Here is a 20,258-nt window from a genome sequence, read left to right as displayed (position 1 = left end):
AACCACTTAGTTGAACCCTCCCTAGCCTCCCTAATCACCAAATATTCACCGAAAAATTTGGCAATCTACAAGCCGAGCTTGGAGGTCGGCTATTTAGAGCTTAAAGATGGGTTATTTGTTGCTATCGGCTATCGTTTGGTGGAAGAGGGGAAAAAAGAGAGGACCAAGTACAGAGCTGATCCCGGTTAACTAAGTATTAGTTTACTAAGAACAGAGGGTTTAAGTGGTTAAATCAAGCTGTGTGCCTGTGCATGTACCTAATAAATATTTCATGATGTTTCATGAACAAATGGCCCAAAACATTCTTCAGATTGTGTTTTTTTCCCCCATTATATATGGGTCTCTGGAGATAATGAGTATATAGTATAATTTACATATCGCTGCTGTCGGGTGGAAACCTTGTCCAAAACCCTTCCTTTTATTATTACTACTAGTCCATAGTACTATGTACTAGTACTAGTCCATGTGCGCAGACATACTATATGCAGACTTTTGGGTTGTGCGCTCGGTACGCATAGTTTTTTGGAGAGCGAATTAACCCATTAAAACCGGGAAACCGGTGTCATTTTAGATTTTAGCGTTGGCTATTCAAAAATAGCAGATATACAAGATCACAGCCCGGCACGAAGCAAGCTTGTACATCTGCTGTTTTTGAACTTTTTAGGAAAATCCCGAAAGAACTACTGGTTTAGAAGGCATTCGTAGAATCGACCTCAGGTCTTAATGGGTTAATCCTGTTGGCGTGTGGTGTGTGACAACCCGTCGTGGAATCGTTGCCACCCACAACGAGAAGTTGATGTTTACACCGTTTCACCTAAACTACGTGTGCTAATAACACAACGTGGGATTCGAACATTGCACTTGTCAATCTGCGTGCTAGTGTTATGCAGTGTCTGTCTGTCCTGCCGTTCTCTGACGGTGTGTGTGTGTGTGTGTGTGTGTGTAAGCCACACACACACTAGCGGCTAGAGATCCCATAGCCTGCAGGGCTGTGACCAAGATGACAACAGATCCCATAGCCGGAATTTCAGAATCTCCAACACAAAGCACTAATAAACAGCTTAAATTTGGGAAAAGTGAAAAAAACGGGCTTCCTCACTGCTAATGGTCAACGCCCGTGTGCAAGTTCAGATCAATTGCTCAACCCACTGAGGAGAAACATGTGGAACAGACTGACTGACTGACGGAAGGAGGTTTCCTTAATATACAGTATAATATTTTAAAACATTTTAAAACAGTGAATATAGGCGATCTACAAGCTCACAACGCTTCACAATGCGACACGGTGTGAGCTTGTAGATCTGCTATTTTCACTACTTTTGTGCGACACTCGTATGATGAAGTAAGGCATTCATTTACGAAAAACCTAAAAACTTGTCATTTGGAGATGCGCGGTTTCTGCCCGACAGCAACGATATAAAGCCATGAGTCACCGGACAGGATCAAATACATAAAACCATGAGTCAATACGCACTGAATATGAAAGCAAATTCTCTTACTTTGGAAAGATAACAGACGTTTCGCAATGTGCAATTTACAAAAACATAACATAATACTGTAAGACTGAATGTAGATCAAGGGTGAAAAAAAGGGCCTAATCGCCTACTCTGCCAACCATATTTAATACGTCTGCTTCTTCTAATCCCCATGCCAGTCGCCATGGCAATGGTGCCTATTTACATTCCCTCAACAACAACAAAAAAAGGCTGTCTGTCTTGCAAAATAACAGCAATGTCCATGCCTGTCATTCACAGCACACAGCCTGCAGGATGGAGTGGGTGATGTCACAGCTGAGTTATGCCAAGACGTCTCATGAATATGCATGTGGCCTAATCAGCTTTAGGGGGGAGGGGGGAGGGGAGGGAAACGGTGGGCGGTGATTGGCTAAGATGGTTGTGTTGACAGTCGGGGTGACTCAGGAAAGAAGACACCACTGTCGGGGTGGAAACCTCGTATGTCTTGAGTTTACCGTTACTTTTTCAGGAAATGGGCGGGAAAAAAAGTGTTCCAATGTACTTATTCTAAGTCACAAGCTCTTGTTCCTATTTTTCATTGGTTCATTTATAAATTAACCACTTTCAAAAGTTTTTTCCAAATGAGGGAAAATAGCCGATCTACAAGCTAAGAACGTGGTGCGTCGTGACACATTGTGAGCTTGTAGATGGGATAATTTTGCTACTTTTGGACGACAAGAAGGGCAATCGTTTACGGGAAAAAAAAAGAAAAACTGGAAAAAAGTGATGATTATGGAGATACAAGGTTTCTGCCTGACAGCAACGAAGAAGGAGTGGAGATGAGGCCCAGTCACATTCCAAGACAGACACACACTGATAAAAGCTGCCACTGAGCTTTAGATGATGTCCTCACGATGCTGCAAGCGTGTGTTTACTGATGTGTCTATTGTCTAAAGAATATCGTTGCTGTCGGACAGAAAGCGCTCATCTCCATATTTCAACTTTGTGTTTTTTCGTAAATTCACGCCCTACCTGATCACACTACAGCGTCACACAAAAGTATCAGATCTGTAAGCTCGAGCTTGTAGATCTGATACTTTTGCTATCTTTTTATTTGAATCCCGAAAACAGGACATAATGAGGTTTCCACCCGATGGAGAAGATAATGCTGTTCCATTTTAAAATATGAGAGACCATAAAAACAGTGGCATGCCACCTTGTAAGGTGACTACTAAGGTTGTTTACTAATTCAGCAACTAATTAAAGTTTATGGTTCTAATAGCCGCTTAATTTTTCCATAATGACACTTTCATGACTGGAAAATAACAAAACCATTAGATTAAATTAGCATGCGTGCGCGCGTGTGTGTGTATGTGTGCTTGTACAGTATTACTATCCTTGTGAGGGCCAAATGTCCACACAAGTCTAGTAGAAGTTCATAAATATACATTGTGAGTACAATTTTCATGGTCCTCACAAGAGAAATGGTTTTATGGTTAAAATGTTATATTTGAGTTTTTAGGCTCTACTAGCTTGTAGCTGCCATTTTCCACTTTATGGTTAAAAGTAATTATATTCGTACATTTGCCGTCCTAAAAACAAGTATAGTTATATAAGCGTGTGTGTGTGTGTGTGTGTGTGTGTGTGTGTGTGTGTGTGTGTGTGTGTGTGTGTGTGTGTGTGTGTGTGTGTGTGTGTGTGTGTGTGTGTGTGTGTGTGTGTTCACACCTGGCAGCAGCCTCTTGCAGGTTACAGTTCTTGTCTCCAGCCATGACACCGTGCTCGTCTACAGAGCCCTGGAGGTAGGAAAGGAGAGGAGAGGAACGTGACAACAGTTCAGTGAGTTGATTTATGACCAGAGCATGTGAATTGGAGCGGAGCTGGATCGGAGCGGGCGATTTCCAACATAGCGGGAGTGGGTTCATTCATATAAAAGGTAGGAGCGAATTCAGAGCGAGGACCGCCCGCCGCTCCAAGCCACTCCGGCCGGGGCCTCGAGCCACATGTTTGAGCATCAACATGAGCGAATAACGAGCGTGACAACAGCCCCGTGGAGCGGCATTCCCCCCACACAGCTCCGCTCACATGCTCTGTTTATGGACATGTGTAACTGGTCGTACTTTATCCGCTTCATGTTGGCTCTCTGATCAGGGACCGACAGGTGGACGTAGGGCTGGGCCATACCACTTTCACATTTCATGTTCACCGAATGTTGGTCCCCAGAGTAAGGATGGTTCAGAACCATACACCAGATAATACATGGTGATGGTGATTAGGGTGTTCAGGAAGCTAAATACTTCACATTTGAAACGGCTCCATTTGAAACAGTATTGGGGGGAGGTTTCAACTGCCTTTACCCTAACTACCTTAATATTCAGGGTGAGTACTGTACTACTGTATGTCTGATGGTTTAAGGGGCGTTCGTACTCCAGCTTGTGATGGTATCATTTGCCAAAAAGATCTACAAGATCTACATGCTAATAACGCGTCGACATACGACGTGAAGTTAGCTTGTATGTCTGTTCTTTTGCAAGCGACACCGTGGTACCATGGAGTATAAATAAAGGAGGCTTTAGTTGAGACCTTGTGGGCAGCTGCCTGGGCCTTCAGGATGTTACTCTTCAGGTCCTCTGGGGGGGGCAGTGGAGCGAGCACTGTGACTGGACTGCCGCCCACGTTGTTCAGAACACACTTCTCTGTCAGCTTCACCATGTCCTCCTGGGCAGGACACACACACATACACACACACACACACACACACACAGTGTCTCGTCACATATCAACAGGTTTACTGATTCAACGCTGGTGAAAATAGAAATAGGACTAGACAGTCACCTGGTTGTTCAAGGCCATATTAACATTGATGTTGGGTCTTGGAGAAGCAGTGAGAGAACTGCCCTCCAACTCCAACTGCTTCAGACGAGTTGCTACGTCTGAGGGAGAGAGACACACAGACACACACACACACACACACACAGATCAACATAAGTAGGTGCACAGAAATGCATAATAATGGTCACATGCACATACACCCACACCACACGCACGGGCACATGTATGATCGTATACTCGAAATGCATGCACACAACCCTCTTTTATCTACTAAATTGGTCCCAATTCTGTCAGTAAAAGTGACGCCACCAATGTGAAAGGCATTGCTTGTAACAAAGGTGAATGGCAGCCCTCTCACACAGAGACAGCTAATATTAACACCATGCTGTGTCTCTCCAGAGATTCAATACGATAAACCAACATAAACCATGTCACCATCAGACTGTCTAAAAACTACAATAATCACTACAATATTGTCACTGAGGGTCAAAAATCTATTATCTCCATGTTTTTTTTTTTTTTGAGCTGCTACTTTTGCCATTTTTGAATTTGAATCCTGAAAAGTAACTGTTTTGGACACATGAGGTTTCCACCCGACAGAGACAATATAATGACTGTGTACGCTACAATACAGTACATGAAATAATACAGTTTTTGAGTATGAATGGCGCTAATGATGGTAAGATGGGGGACTGGACATCACCACCAGATCCAGAATATTCTTTGATTGCATTTGATACTTACATTGTAATGTCTATGTATGACTGAGAGTAACGTCGAGGGTATTCACTTGGTTGAGACTAGGTGCACTTGTCTTGCCTCTCTGACCCCTATGTCCCTGGTTCTCTAACTTTTGAATGTCAAGGACCCCCAGTCCGATATGCATTAGAAACCCTGTGTGAGTGTGTGTACGATATACATCTCTCTGTAGTCCTACCAGTGAGACACAGCCCCTCGTCCCCGGCAATGCTGGACGATGACTGGGCGCCGCTTGGCCCCGCCTCCTCAGTCGCCGTCACTATGGGAACAGCAGGGGTCCTAATGACATCATCAACGCAGGTCTCCAGCAGATCAGCCACCATGGGCATACTAGAGAGAGAGAGAAGGAGAGAACTTTAGGTATTTCGTTTTAAAATGCATGATTTATACTGGGTTGCACGACAACAAGCTCACAACGCGTCGCAGCGCCTTGTGAGTGAGCTCGGACATTAACCACTTAAACCCCAACATCCGTATTGTGGAGAAAGCTTTTGCTGAAAATAGCTGATCGACAACGGCTATTTTCAGCGAAACCTTTCCCCACAATAACAGAAAACACACTAGCATAGAGCCCTGAGGGACTCCGCTCAACCATATGGGGTTTAAGTGGTACATATTTTCTGTGCTCGACACCGGCATACAAGCAGAAATAAAGGGGCTATAAAAAATGCATCACAGTGACTGACATGAGCAACTAACAAACTCACCTGTGGCCTGCATGCAGGTGAATGGTTTCTCCCTCATTAGCACGACTGACAAATGGTGACAGGATTCAACCAGTAGACAGGTCGGTATCATTTTATAATATCCTGTTTTACAGCACCATTGGATGTCCAATACAAAAAATATATAATATTGTTTCTACTAACCAATACCAAACACTGCGGTATAACCATCTTTAATACTGTAGTGCCCATTTAGACATAAAACAAACAAACAAGATATGACATGGTAACAGTGTGTGTGTGTGTGTGTGTGTGTGTGTGTGTGTGTGTGTGTGTGTGTGTGTGTGTGTGTGTGTGTGTGTGCGCGCGCACACACACACACACACACACACACTTTTGAGTTAAAACATTGTCCAAAGTACCCTGAAAATGAACGCAATTCAGATAATCCCCAATGCCAAGTGTATGGTCATGAAGGCAGTGGGGGTAAAACCGTAATAATATCCCATTGGAAATGAATGGTTGTGTGTCCAAAATATTTGTCTTAAAAAAAAAGAATTGGCCACAATATCAAAGGTTAGATTCTCCCCGAGGCTCAGTTCATCCTGCGTTTTTTTACATCTTTGTTGGGAGCAATAACTTGTGTGGGGAAGATGTATTGTCGTATTACTGCCATCAAAGGCCTATCCTCAAGCCAGACATTTAATATCATCTCTGTCGGTTGGAAACCTCATATGTCCAAAAACTGTTACTTTTCAGGACACAATTTCTTTTTTTTTCTTCAAAAGTAGCAGATCCGAAAGCTCGAAGCGTGGCGCGAAGCGCCGCGTTTTGAGCTTGTAGATCTGCTACTTTTGATGCTTTGTGTGACGCTGTAGTATGATCAAGTAGGGGCGTTAATTTACAAAAAAAAAACACAAAAAAGTTGAACATGTGGACATAGGAGGTTTCTGCCCGACAACAGCGATATAGCGGTTTTCAACAGAAGCTCTTTTATCAACTCTAGGAGGTATTCATACAGCACTACTGTAGCCTGAAGGTACAGGAATATGAGATGCATATTATTACATAGTACATACATACTGCCTGGAGACTCATGGGGCTGAGGAACAGCCCCCCCCTCTCTCTCTCTCTCTAACACACACAGCCAGATGTAGAGCCATACAAAGCATTGGCAAGTACTGTAGGCTATATACTGTAGCTGCACTTTTTATGACAAACAATAGCTCACTCTCCCTCACACACACACACACACACACACACACAATGTGCACACTACCCACCACACACCCATCATGTAACGTAGAGGATGAAAAGCATAATGCTTCTCTCAAGTATTTAAACACTTTTGAACAATTTGGTTCCATTCCTACACTCTAAGGGTTAAGTAAGGGTCCATTTGGACTCATGGTCGTCCCCGGACCAGATATTGAGAACCACTGGTCTATAATTATTCATTAGTTTAATTATAGTGCCAAACTATTAAAGGCACTGTATATAAGTGGACAAATAAGGGATTGATTGACCGTAGGTCACCATGACTGTATCAGGAGGATACATGCCTAGACCAAGAGCTGAGAGAGCCATCCATCATTTAACAATGGATGGATATCAGACAAATTCACTCACTTGTGGAAAGCCTTTTTTTCAGACTGGGCACAAAAATGATGTTTAAGCTCACTCCTCCTTAGCCATAACAGGACAGGGATGTATTGGTAGGGGAACTATTGATGAACAAAGATGGCAATCAACTCCATGCATCGGGTTGGAGCCAAAATGTGCCATGTTTCATTGCTGACAGTACCACCTCTGTAACAGAATGTGTGCACACACACACACACACACATACACACACGCACACACACACACACACACACACACACACACACACACACACACACGGCAAGAGTAGGCATCTCTTTATTCTCCTCTACTAAACATCTACACACACACAGATTCTGGATATACTGTATATATACAGAATATTCATACTTTGGTCACAGTTATATTGTAAACGGTTAACTAAATAATGTTAACATAAAAAAAAATCATCTTCATTGGTTGAGCTGTGCAAGTAACAGTTTTGCAGTGGTGCAGTTGAGAGTTGACTTATGGGTCCATTTGGTTACATTTGTGCACTCTCTGAATGAACCACTTTAACCCTGGTGTCCCTATTTTGGGCACGTCATTATAGAAGAAAATAGGGGGAAAATAGCAGATCTACAATCTCACAACACATCGCAATGCAAAGCGCTGTAAACTTGTAGATGGCAGAAGTGGTTAACACTATGGATTTGACAGTGCATCTACCTACATCCCAAATACTCTTCACTTATTGCTCCTTTAAAAAGTAATATTACTTTACTTCAAGCTTTTGTGTCAAAAGTAATCAGTTACATTACTCGTTATTTACTTCACTGTAGTCTCTCGAGCCAGACTGTTGACTCACACAAATTTCAAATGCAACGGAAGCGCTGAAAATGATGCGGGAGTAAAGCGGATGGCCCGTCCATCTTTGCATAAGGTTGCGATCCGGAACCGGAGGAACTGGAGGAACCGGATCCAACATTGGGGAACCTGAATTTGCAGCTGCGTGAATTCGTAAATCAAATTAGTCGGTGCAGAAATAGCTTGCCTGCTTTGCAGAAATGGAAATTCTAAAATATATTTCATGAACGGAAATAACGAACAGATGACAGCTTCCGGCATTCAGGGGGTGTGTAGATCCAGACTCTATATACTAGCATTCAGAGATTGTGGAAAAGTTGTCTGTCTACGCGAGGAGACTACTTTCACAGCCCTCCACCCCCTTCTGAAAAATGGATTTAGAATACATCCTCTTTAGTAACCTCCTTTTATAATCAAATTGGAACAATAAATCACCTCACAGGAGAAGTCACAATCACACAAACTGCACACATTGCAGCCTCTCAAACCTGATCCAATACAGTATACTGCAGTAATATAACAAACTAAATCAACAAAAAAGTAATGCAGTTATTTGATTAGTAATTGTAACCGTTTTGGCAATTGTAATCCCTTACACCACTCGTTACTTGGGAAAGTAAGGTTACAGTAACATATTACTTTAATGCCCAAGACTGTACACTGCCCCCCTCAACCAGCACTGTACCACTGTAGCTGTGTCAAAGTCAAAAACATACATAGCATATTGGAGAATAGATAACATCGAGTTAAAGCAAATCCATTTAGATCAATGCATATTAGTCATTGTTTGTTCATTAACTCAGTTAATTCAGATTCTTTTCCAGGTCCATGAAATGTAGAAAAAACATAAAATCATTTTTTCAATTAATTTAAGCTTAATGTGTAAAGCAGCAATATTATTAAATATTATTAAAAAAAAAAATACAATACAATACAATATATTGGACGAAATACAAAAGAAGGGAGAAATACACTTATCCAAATCCTTCAACATGTACATACAGTACAGTATGTGAGCTATTGTTCCTTCCTTCCACAGAGCTGAGAGTGGATGTCAATTCCAATGTGTTACATTGACACCACCTCAACCCTGAATACTCTGTTTCACCATGTCAGCAGAGGAGAGTGTGTGTGTGTGTGTGTGTGTGTGTGTGTGTGTGTGTGTGTGTGTGTGTGTGTGTGTGTGTGTGTGTGTGTGTGTGTGTGTGTGTGTGTGTGTGTGTGTGTGTGTGTGTGTGTGTGTGTGTGTGTGTGTGTGAGGCATGGGGAGAGAGAGAGAAGTTTGAGTATGAGCGTAAGAGTGTGTGTAAGCGAGAGAAGCAGTTTCAGTAATAGGGGGTCCAAGGGACAGAGGGTAGAAAGGAATAGGTAGAAAATACAAGATGTTTAAACTTTTTGTGTTTTTCCGCAAATTAACGCCCTACTTGATCATCCTTACAGCGTCACACAAAAGCGTCAAAAGTTTGTGCGCATTTCATGCTTGCGGATTAGATACTTTTGCCGATTTTTTATTTGAATCCTGAAAAGCAAGAGTTTCGGAGATATGAGGATTTTCCACCCGAGAGAGACGATATACTGTAAGTCGTAGAAAGGAATAGGTGGAAAATACAAAGATAGGAAAATAGAAGAGGTGGGAAACTTCCCTCCCAACTACAGTAACTTGTGCCATAAGCATGCCCCCACCATTTAAAATGCTCTACTTTTCAAGTGATGCTTGTATGTCGGCTATTTTCGAAGCACAACAAAGTATGAATTGGACGTAAGTGTACAAAGTGCTCTAACATCCAGCATGTCAATCTCAACCCAAACACACACTTGCAACCAGAGGAGCAGACTCGGCGGAGGGGACCTCAACAGTAGGGATGGGCATCAGTAGGATTTTATCAATACAGACACCACGACCAAATACTGTTTATTGATACTCTTACTGATACTCTACTCCATAATTAATTTGCGGAGAAGGAACACATGTTGTGAACAGAATGAAGAACATAAAAACCTTTCAAGGTGGTGGTCTCAACCTTTTCAGGCTGCGACCCCCCAAAATAATCATATTTGAACTGGGGACCCCAAAATAGTCATATTTGAACTGGGGACCCCCCAAAACACATACAGTATATCAAATGAATTTTAACCACTTTATCCATTTATACATTGGCTATTCAAAAATAGCAGATCTGTAGAATTGTAGTTTTATAAATATCGAAAATGTTTGGACAATAAATCTTTTCTTTTGGGGGTCCCTGGCACAAGACCATTTCATATGGGGGTCCGCGGGCAAATACATCGCGGCCAAATACATCGCGGCCAAATATATATTAATTTGGGGGTTGGCACGAAGGTTTCAGTACCCCTACCTTACGGGGTAATTTGGTTACATTTGTGTGTGTGTGTGTGTGTGTGTGTGTGTGTGTGTGTGTGTGTGTGTGTGTGTGTGTGTGTGTGTGTGTGTGTGTGTGTGTGTGTGTGTGTGTGTGGAGGGGCGGTGCAGCGACCAAGACAGGGCGTCGCTCACTTGCATTCTGCAAGGGGCCCAAAGAACCTTTTCTTTTTTTTCTCCTTTCTTTACTCCATCTACAGAGGAGCTGCAGTTAGGATGATGCCCCTGTTTATCTGAGGCAGGGGTTTATCTGTCCACAACTCAAGTCGGCCGGGGGGAAACAAACAGCCACTAGGTGGTGAGACAGCTGGTGGGGGTGAGACAGGTGTGTGAGGTGGTCCTGTGGGAAGGGGGGAGTCCATCTCCAGGGGAGCCAGGGAGCTGTGTGGTGGTGATGGTGGGACATGGAGGGGTGGAGGAGGATGGAGGAGGATGGAGGAGGACACCTGAAGATGAAGAGGAGGACCAGGCTGGGTGGAGAGACCAGGGTTTTTATTTAATTAACTAAAACTACAATAAAAAAAAAACATTTTAGTTGAATGGAATGAAAATAAAAAATTGGCTTTACAAAAAAAATAAGATTTAGTCTTTGTCAAAAATCTCAAAGTAGCAAAAATAGCTGATCTACAATCTCACAATGCGTTGCAGCGACGTGTTGTGAGCTTGTAGATATTTTTGCTATTTTTCTTTTTTCCACCTTCAATCTTGCCTGTGGCTAATCCATATTATCCATTATATATATATAATGGATATCCAATATCCATATTCCAAAAATGTACACTAAACTAGCAAACCCGCTTAAAAAAACGTATCTAAACTAAACTGAAATTGCTAAGGAAAAGTCAAAACAAAATAAATACTAATACAAAATGCAAAACTATAATGACCTTGGGAAAGGCATAGAACAGGCTGAGTGACAAAGCGAGGGGGGGGATAAAGAGAGAGAGAGCGAGAGAGACAGATAGAGAGCGAGAGAGAAAAGATGTGAATGTAGATGACAAGCAGACTGTATGGATGTTAATGGCGTTGGGTTGTTAAGTAGCAGAGATGTTTTGGTTGAGAGGAGTGCTGGGTTATGAAGGAGAAAAAGGGAGGAAGAGGAGACACTGTGGTCCCAGAGAACTGGGACCACAGGAATACCCGATGTCAGCTCTACGGGCGGGCATCTAGCTTTGCTTCAACTTTTATCTCCATTGAGCACCTGGTTGATCTCTCTCTCTCTCTGCAATATTTGAGCCGTGGTTAGCCCCATTAGACACTACAATGGTAATTAGGAGATTGAGCATGCCACTTAGAATACAGTACACACACACTCGCTGAGTGTTAAGTGTTGTGAGATGAATACTTGACTTAAAGCGAACAGAAATTGGATCTCTCCAGAGCATCTGTGACCCAATTCTGACCTCCAGGCAGATGTCTGGCTGTCTTCTGGGCATTGTGAAATCTTTGTTTAGAGACTGAACGCAGTGGAGTCCCAGACGGAAGCTTTTAACCCGCCCTGACAGCTCTGCTTGCTGAGTCTGACAGGAGACGAACGGGCTTTGGAGCCTACTGTACATTTCCCCCAATGCTACTGTAACACAGCGAGGAGCCTGTTCAACCTTTTAACGACCTTTTAACCCCGACTCTACCACTGGTTAACAACGGTAATTTTAGATTTAGACTCGGCTGTCTCGTGCTTTCAAAGAGATCACATTCATAAATAAGTGAGGCATCTAGTCTGATTACAGATACCGTATGTTAGATGTATAATTCGACACAGAGAGCTGGAGTAGTTGACAGAAACACGCAAGAGGCATGGGTCACAGAGAGGGCAGTGGCAGATGCATAGATGTGAAATGAGATAACGGCTGACATACAGCACCAGAGATGTTAATATGGCCAGAGGGCAGCCAGGGGCAGATTGGCATCGAAAATGGCAACCCAGCAAAATCCAGCACAAGGCAATTATAAATCACATGATGTAGGAAGACGACGCCAAGACGGCCACATTATTCAGGGGAAGGAGATGGGTGAGGGGCCTTGTGAAAAATCAAAGTGTGGGGTTTGGAACAAGGGGAGGGAGAGTAGGAGAGGAGAGGAAGAGATGTGGGGGAGTCACCATAGCCCTATTCATTGGAATTCTTAACCCATTCAATTTGGGAACGCATCTACAAATGTCTTCTAAATCCCCCAAAACAATGTTCTGAAAAAACTTATGTTGCTATATCAGTGGATCTTCAAACTTTTTCATGTCAAGGACCCCCAAAATTATACGTATTTGGCGGCCCCCATCTGAAAATATTTTGTTCCAGGGACCCCCAGAAGCAAAGATTTGAGTCAAAAATGTTCCCTTTAAAAATTATATTTATACACATAGATTTGCACACATTTTCGAGATAAAAAAAGAAAAAGCAGATCTACAAGCTCATCGCTATGAGCTTGTATATCTGCTATTTTTGAAGAGCTAAAGTATAAAATAATGATTATACCTAAAATCTAAAATGACACAGATGCGTTCCCCGATTTAATGGGTTAAGTCTGTGACTTTGAGAGGGTGGTCTGTCATCTTTTACAACCGACAAAAGAGACTTATTCACAAAGGTCGACATTATCTTTGGCCAAATCTTACACCAGGACCGACAAATTATTGATATACCGAGCAAATAAAAATGTAAAAACAATACACTTTCCTTGGATAGGACAGGAACACCGGGGAAACCCAATTCATCAAGAGTGTTTTCTCCAAAGTATCGCTTGGGGCTGTGATAATATAAACAGGACCTCAGAAATGGCCTGGCTGTAAACTATACCTCCCTCTCTGCTGATAAAGCCACACACAGGAACTCACACAAGCCTTATCAGTGTTGGTAAACACACTGTTTCTTATCGGTGGAGGAGAGCCGACCAAAAGCTCTACAGCAGAGTGTCTCTAGAACTATGAATCATTTTGATTTTGTTTCAGTCATTTAGTCTTTTGATTAAAATTCCATGTAGTTTGAGTCACATTTTAGTCATCTCAAAATGTTTTAGTTTTAGTCTAGTTTTAGCTGACTAAATATCATCGTCGTAATGCCTGATTTATAATTAGCTGTGTGCCGAAAATAGCTGTGACGCGTTGTGAGCTTGTAGATCAGCTATTTTCGGAGCACAACACCTGTCCCTCCCTAATAACTTTTAGTCTAGTTTTTATTTGTTGACGACCTTTTTTCGTCTTGAGTTTTAGTCGACAAAATTCAAACTGATCAGGACTCAACGGTTTGTGAGCCTACACAGTATGTGGTGGGTTTCCAGAAAGCCAAAGTACTGCAGGGCATGGCTCTTACACTGGTGTCTGTTCCACACAAAGACCTCACAACCCCATCCCAAAAGATTGCCTGTTCCACTGCGTGAAATTAGAACAGCATTACAGGATATCGTTGCTGTCGGACAGAAACCGTGGCACACTGCGAGCTTGCACATCTGCTATTTTTGAATATTTTTGAAAAATCTTGAAAGTGTTTGAAAAATCTTGAAAGTGTTTGAAAAATCTTTTTCAGATGTGGGTCCGCAGCCAAATATATATACAGTATCAATTTGGGAGTCCTTGACACGAAAAAGTTTGAGAACTACTGATTTAGAAGGCATTTGTAGAATCGGCCTCAGGTCTTAATGGGACACTTCACCCAAAAAAAACGTTGTTTCAATGGATTAGTCACCCCATGGAGACTTGAATTCATGGATATTTCTTTTGTTTTTTTGTCTCATTCCTAAGACAATAATTTGATGACCGGCAGCGGTTCCGGTAGGAGACACAACGACTCGTTGCGTCTCCTACCGGAACCGCTGCCAACCGGTCCGCTGGTCATCAAATTATTGTCTTAGGAATGAGACAAAAACTAAGAAATATCCATGAATTCAAGTCTCCATGGGGTGACTAATCCATTGAAACAACGTTTTTTTGGGGTGAAGTGTCCCTTTAATGGGTTACGTGCCTCTAGGCTCCTAAAATAGAAAGAAAAAGCTACTTTTTAACATGCATCATTCTGTGTGTTCCGTTTAGTGCTGGGCAATTACATATTTATTAAGGGTCTTAAAGTCCTGTTTCAGAGCACTGACCAGCAATCCTCTTATTGCAAATGACTGGAAATTGACACAAAAAAAAAACTGAACAGGGAAACATAAACCCTCTTTTTTCCGAGAAGCTCAACAAATCTGGTCTGCAAATAAGAATGGTTGCTTTAAGCTGGCACACAAAATACAAGGAGAATGCAGACAAATTAAGTGTATAAACGGCCTGAGTCACCCTTAAGATAAAAAATAATAGAGAGATGGAGGGGGGGGGGGGTTTGGGGGTCAGTGGAAACTCTGAAACATTTAAGCTGCTGACAATACTGACAGTATTTACACTCTGTTATATTTCTTATCTAATGTATTTATTTTCAGAAAAGTGTGTGTGTGTGTGTGTGTGTGTGTGTGTGTGTGTGTGTGTGTGTGTGTGTGTGTGTGTGTGTGTGTGTGTGTGTGTGTGTGTGGAGGGGGGTGATTCAAAAGAGCAGTCAGAGGTGGTGTACGATTAGCAGAGGGCACAAATGAATTTCATTGCAAAAAGGCTGAGGCAGAAAGACACCCCGGACACCAAAGTACAGACCAGAGAACAACACACCCAAAAGCCATCACCACCACATCACTTCCAGATTCATGACATCACTTCCTGCATTGATTCGGTTGGCATGTCATGCGGATCAATCATGAGAGACAGCGAGCGAATCACAGAAGGTTTTCAACGGTAGGAGACTGTACCACAACCAGAGACATAAAAAAGCCTGCTCATCAAGCACTGTAAGCTGATTGGTTGAAAAAAAAAAAAAAAAGAGGAAAAAAAAAGAACTGCGGTGCCGGCGAGGCTGATTGGAGGACTGTACATACCTGGCCTGCCTCCAGACGAGGCCCGTTTTGGCCTCAGAACCTCGCATTACTGGAACACATAGGAGTACACACAGCAGGTTTATAATGGAGGTATGTGCATAAACACACACATTGCGCACACACCCTGGTACAGCAACACGCACACAAAGCAACAAAATGCTTTCACAAGCACTCACCATCTCAAATATACATAATATTCACAATGTAAAAAATGAATTGGATATCGGTGCAAGCGCTCATGCATGCACGCACACATGCACTGTATGCCATACTGAAACAAAAGCTTTATAATGGAAGATGTAGGACACGGATATTCAAGTCCCAGCTTCATCCACACAGAAGGAGAGCAGACATATGCTTACTCTTAACATCGCTCAGAGGCAAACTATTCTTGTTTTAATATCTGAAGCAGTTGTAGAAAGAGTCCCTCCACAATCCAGTAATCCATGGGGGATAGAGAGAAGAGATTACGAATGAGAGAAAAGAGAAGTGGGGTAGAAACCGGCCGAGGGAAAGAGAAGAGGAGAAGAAATGTGTAGATACGTGGGAGAAGAGAAGAGGAGACAAGTAACCAGGACTTTTTTTGTGATATCCTTTTAGCCCAAATGTTTTACTGTACTTCCATGCTGTTTAACATGTTTGACTAATAAAGTATTCAAAGAGAAGAGAAGAGAAGGGGCTGAAAATAGCAGTTCTGCAACGCGTTGTGAGCTTGTAGATCTGCTATTTTCGCTAGATATATAAACCCAGAACAGGGATACTAGGGTTCAAGCAATCTGGGAACCCATTGCCAAATAAAAAGGAAAAAGGACAGCACCCTCTACTGTTTTTTACTCTTTCACTTGGCTCTGGGGGGAGCTAAATGGAGCACCCGTGCGCAAGGAAACCAGGGTTTTTGTTCTGCCTTCAGCGCTCCACTTCCGGTGGTGCACTTATGTTTTCATTCCCACAAACAATATTTCTACACGGAACACTAACACCACTTCTCCCAGAGAACATGGATCGTTTTGGTTATAAGCCCACTTCGTTTTGGTTATAAGCCCACTTGTTTCTATGATGAAAGAGCAAGTTAAAATGTGAATATCTTTCTGTGATTTTGTCTGCTCCGAGGACGCTATTGTTAAATGAGTTTCGGTTTGTTTTCAGTGGGAAGCGAGAGTAGACAGTAAATCCCGCCCATTACATTTCATTGGGTAAAGCCTGGCCTGCTTCCTGATCTGAAGGCACGCCCACTTGTAGGCCAGTGCGTACACGCTATGACAAACCCCCCCCCCCCCCCCCCCCGACGGATTCAGAATCTGTTCTTGAGAGATTAGGGTTCAAGTCGTTAAGAACTTCTTAACCACCCAAATCTCACTTCTTAATAAGAAGTGAGATTGACCCAGAGGGATTGCTGGTCCTGTCAACCCATTAAAACCTACCTTTTTTTCAGAAAACTCTAAGGATTTAGAACAGTGGTTCTCAAAAATAGCAGAAGTTGTAAAAAAATACAACAAATACAACAATACAAAAATTGCAGATCTACAAGCTAACAGCGGGTCACGTTGTGCTGCCAGCTTGTACATCTGCCATTTTAGAATTATTTGGAAAAATCTCGAAAAAGTTTGGAAAATGTTGTATAATTTTGCAATTCTTTTTTAACACAAATCTTCTCTTCTGGGGGTCCCTGGCACAAAACATTTCTAGATGGGGGTCTGCGGTCAAATGTATATCAATTTGGGGGTCCTTGGCACAAAAAGGTTAGAGAACCACATGATTTAGAAGGCATTAATTTCCGGAGAAACACTTGGGTGCCTGTCTGTCTGTCTGTCCTCTTTGCATTTGTGTGTCAGTCTGTATGTCTGCTGAATGTCAAAGCTGACGGACAGACAGACAGACAGACAGACAGACAGACAGACGTGCAAGCCATCACATTCTGGGAAATTGTCAACTGTCCAAAACAAACGTCTAATATATACACATCACAATAATAGACACACAAGCAAGCACACACAAATCAACTACATATTTGACCCCCCCCCCCCCCTCGCACAGCCCCGGTCCAAAGCATGTAAACAAGTGTTACACACACACACACACACACACACACACACACACACACACACACACACACACACACACACACACACACACACACACACACACACACACACTCTCTCTTCCTTCACGAGTACAGTAACAGCAGGGGGTGTAGGAGCAGGAGCAGATAAGCCATGGTAACACTCTTATGGCATTAGTCCATTTAAAACACCTCTCGGTCAGCAGCCACGCCCCTCAGCACTGACTGACAACACAAGAGACTCAAGTTGTTCCACCTTGTTTCTTCCCGTTTAGATTTTGAGACAACTTGTATGTGTAAGACAAGAGGAAAGTTTGGCCTACGGGTGGCGCTAGAGGAACAGCCACGGGGGTTACCAATTATAATTAGGGTTCATTCTTGCCGAGTGCATTAAGCTTCATGGGCAAACTTTAAGAGACGAGATAAGCAGAATTTGAGAATTTGTGTGTGTGCAAGTAGAAATGTTGGCTGAAGTGTGCCACTATAAGGCAAGTCCACCAGAATCAGTAGGGGGCCATCTGGGATCTTTGAAGATACGTTATTCGGGACCACAATGGTTTCGGGACCAAGATGAACGAACCGACACAAAAGCGGAACCGTCTCTCGTCTACCAAAAAACACACCCTGCTTCTATGAAGCACGCGGAACTGCCTCTCGCCTGAGACCTTGAATCCATGAGAGCCCTGCCGCTAGCAGGGTTTAAAAATCATGAGTGTATTATGCCAAAACGAACCGACTCTGAAACAAAACCAGCACAGCAGCAACACCCACCTCCTCTTCTCTCCACCTGGACTCCTGGGAAGAGCCTCGATCTCCATTGGTCCACAAGCAGAGGCCGGCACTGGACTGACAACAGGCATGGCGGACCACGCTCCTCTGGGGAAAGGAACCTGAGGAGAAGAGAACTTTGTGTAAATTCTCTACAGCAGTGGCTCTCAACCAGTGGTCCTTGAGGGGGTTCCAGGTGGTCCCCAGCTAAATGGAGAGTTGGTAACCAAAATGGACCCTTATTAGATCTTTAACTCTTGAGAGCGTAAAATTAAACGGGTCCATTTGGTTTCACTTTCCACTTTCAAGAGTTAAATTATTATTAAACATCTGCATTAATTAATTTACAAGAAGTCTACCCACAATTAGATGTAGAAGAATTGTTATTTTTATCAACGTTTGCCTGTTATCTCTCCTATGGTACCAACATCAATACAGCATGGAATTGTGGACAAAATCATATCCAACGATAAAAAAATATTCTACGTTTTGGGGTCCGAGAGGCTAAATCTTATCAAATGGTGGTCCGTGACTCAGTTGCCGAATAAATAATGGTCCTTGATATCAAAAGGGTTGAAAACCACTGCTCTACAGAGTTGAGAAGCACTGATCCAGGCTCTTCTGAGCAGGAAGTCTGGTCCCTTACCTTGCTCTCTTTGCTGGGGTTGACGCCATTGTTGTGTGACGGGGGCCTGGGGGCAAGGAGAAGGACATTAATATTTTATCAAAAATGACAAATCACAATGAGGGGGACGGAGTAAGTCTGCTGATGATTTTTGTTATTACCACTATATAAAATGATACTGACTTAATATAAACTATTAAAAACATATTTAAAACATTGTTTCGAGCTGTATTAAGTTTAGCACATGCATTCCATACGGCTGGACCACACATGGACAAATGATATAATTTCACGGGCGTTGTTCCCCTTGAGTAAAAGATGAACTCCCGGTATTTCTGAAATAAAAAAACTAATTCAGGTGTTTTTAAGTTATTATTTTAGTTATAGAGGGCAATTATAATGTATTAAGGCATGTAAGGCTTATTAGCCAGGGATCTTTAAAAAATGATTCTCAATAATTCAATTAATCAAAAAGATAATCGATAGAATACTCACTAAATAATGGATAGTTTCAGCCCTACTGCCAATGCATTAACCATTAAGGACTCAAACAGCCCCCAGGCTTGTTACAGGGGAAGGCTGTGCAATCAGAGGTGATTGAATATCCCTGGAATGCTTCCCATTCATCTTTTCAATGGGTTGACTCAACTGATCCCAAGAGAGCTTTTAACTACAGTATGAATTACATCACCATCATTAGCCCACACGTAACCCTGGTAACAACAGACTACCTTAGTAACAAGATTATAGCTGGGTCTTATGATCAGACTGGATGACTGTGTGTGTGTGTGTGTGTGTGTGTGTGTGTGTGTGCGCGCGCTAGAGATTTGAATAAGATGCATTGTGACATGTCTTGCACTTATAGTGTAGATAAAAAGGAATTATCTCTGATTGTCAAACATGGTACAGTAACTCAATTGGTCCTCTCTCACACTCACACACACACACACACACACACACACTGTCAGAGGGCAGTAAATTGTTGCATCTTGTTTTAATGGATTCTCTCTTATTTTGGCCATGTATGCAATTACTCCCTAAAGATTAAGCTCACTTAATGAATTTATACTGGAATCATCTTGGACAGTCAAATAATCATTCATGATCGGAAAGCGGTGAATAAATAGCGGTGAATAAATAGGACAAACATTCAGATGTGTCTTGTTGTCAGCTTATATATCTTTTTTTTTTGCAACAATATATATAGGAGGTTAAAGTCATACTCTGTAACATTCATTTTAGTTGTCTTTTTGGCGACACCTCTTGTGGCTCCGTTGTCATTACTGCGTCTATATCTCGTCTATATGAAAGTATCGATCAAAGTTGTTCGGAAACGTGTACAAATACATTATAATACATTACATACATTTTCGGTGCCAAC

General features: G+C 42.4%; 1 protein-coding gene across 3 annotated transcripts in view; it reads right to left on the bottom strand.

The window, feature by feature from the left end:
- Positions 1 to 20,258, bottom strand: part of epb41l5 (erythrocyte membrane protein band 4.1 like 5) — a 68,129-nt gene that overhangs the window by 11,497 nt on the left and 36,374 nt on the right. For all 3 annotated transcript variants that reach the window (XM_084084466.1, XM_084084465.1, XM_084084467.1), the window contains exons 15-20: positions 18,899 to 18,944; positions 18,256 to 18,374; positions 5,224 to 5,375; positions 4,290 to 4,387; positions 4,038 to 4,172; positions 3,183 to 3,250 (exon numbers count right to left, since the gene is read on the bottom strand). In XM_084084466.1, the coding sequence (XP_083940592.1) occupies positions 3,183 to 3,250; positions 4,038 to 4,172; positions 4,290 to 4,387; positions 5,224 to 5,375; positions 18,256 to 18,374; positions 18,899 to 18,944 (618 nt within the window). The remainder of the gene's footprint in view (positions 1 to 3,182; positions 3,251 to 4,037; positions 4,173 to 4,289; positions 4,388 to 5,223; positions 5,376 to 18,255; positions 18,375 to 18,898; positions 18,945 to 20,258) is intronic.

Source organism: Gymnoscopelus microlampas (genome assembly GCF_963454915.1).
Source record: "Gymnoscopelus microlampas genome assembly, chromosome: 17".
Taxonomy (NCBI): domain Eukaryota; kingdom Metazoa; phylum Chordata; class Actinopteri; order Myctophiformes; family Myctophidae; genus Gymnoscopelus; species Gymnoscopelus microlampas.
Note: the sequence above shows the minus strand (reverse complement) of the source record. Positions and strands in the feature narration are given on the sequence as shown.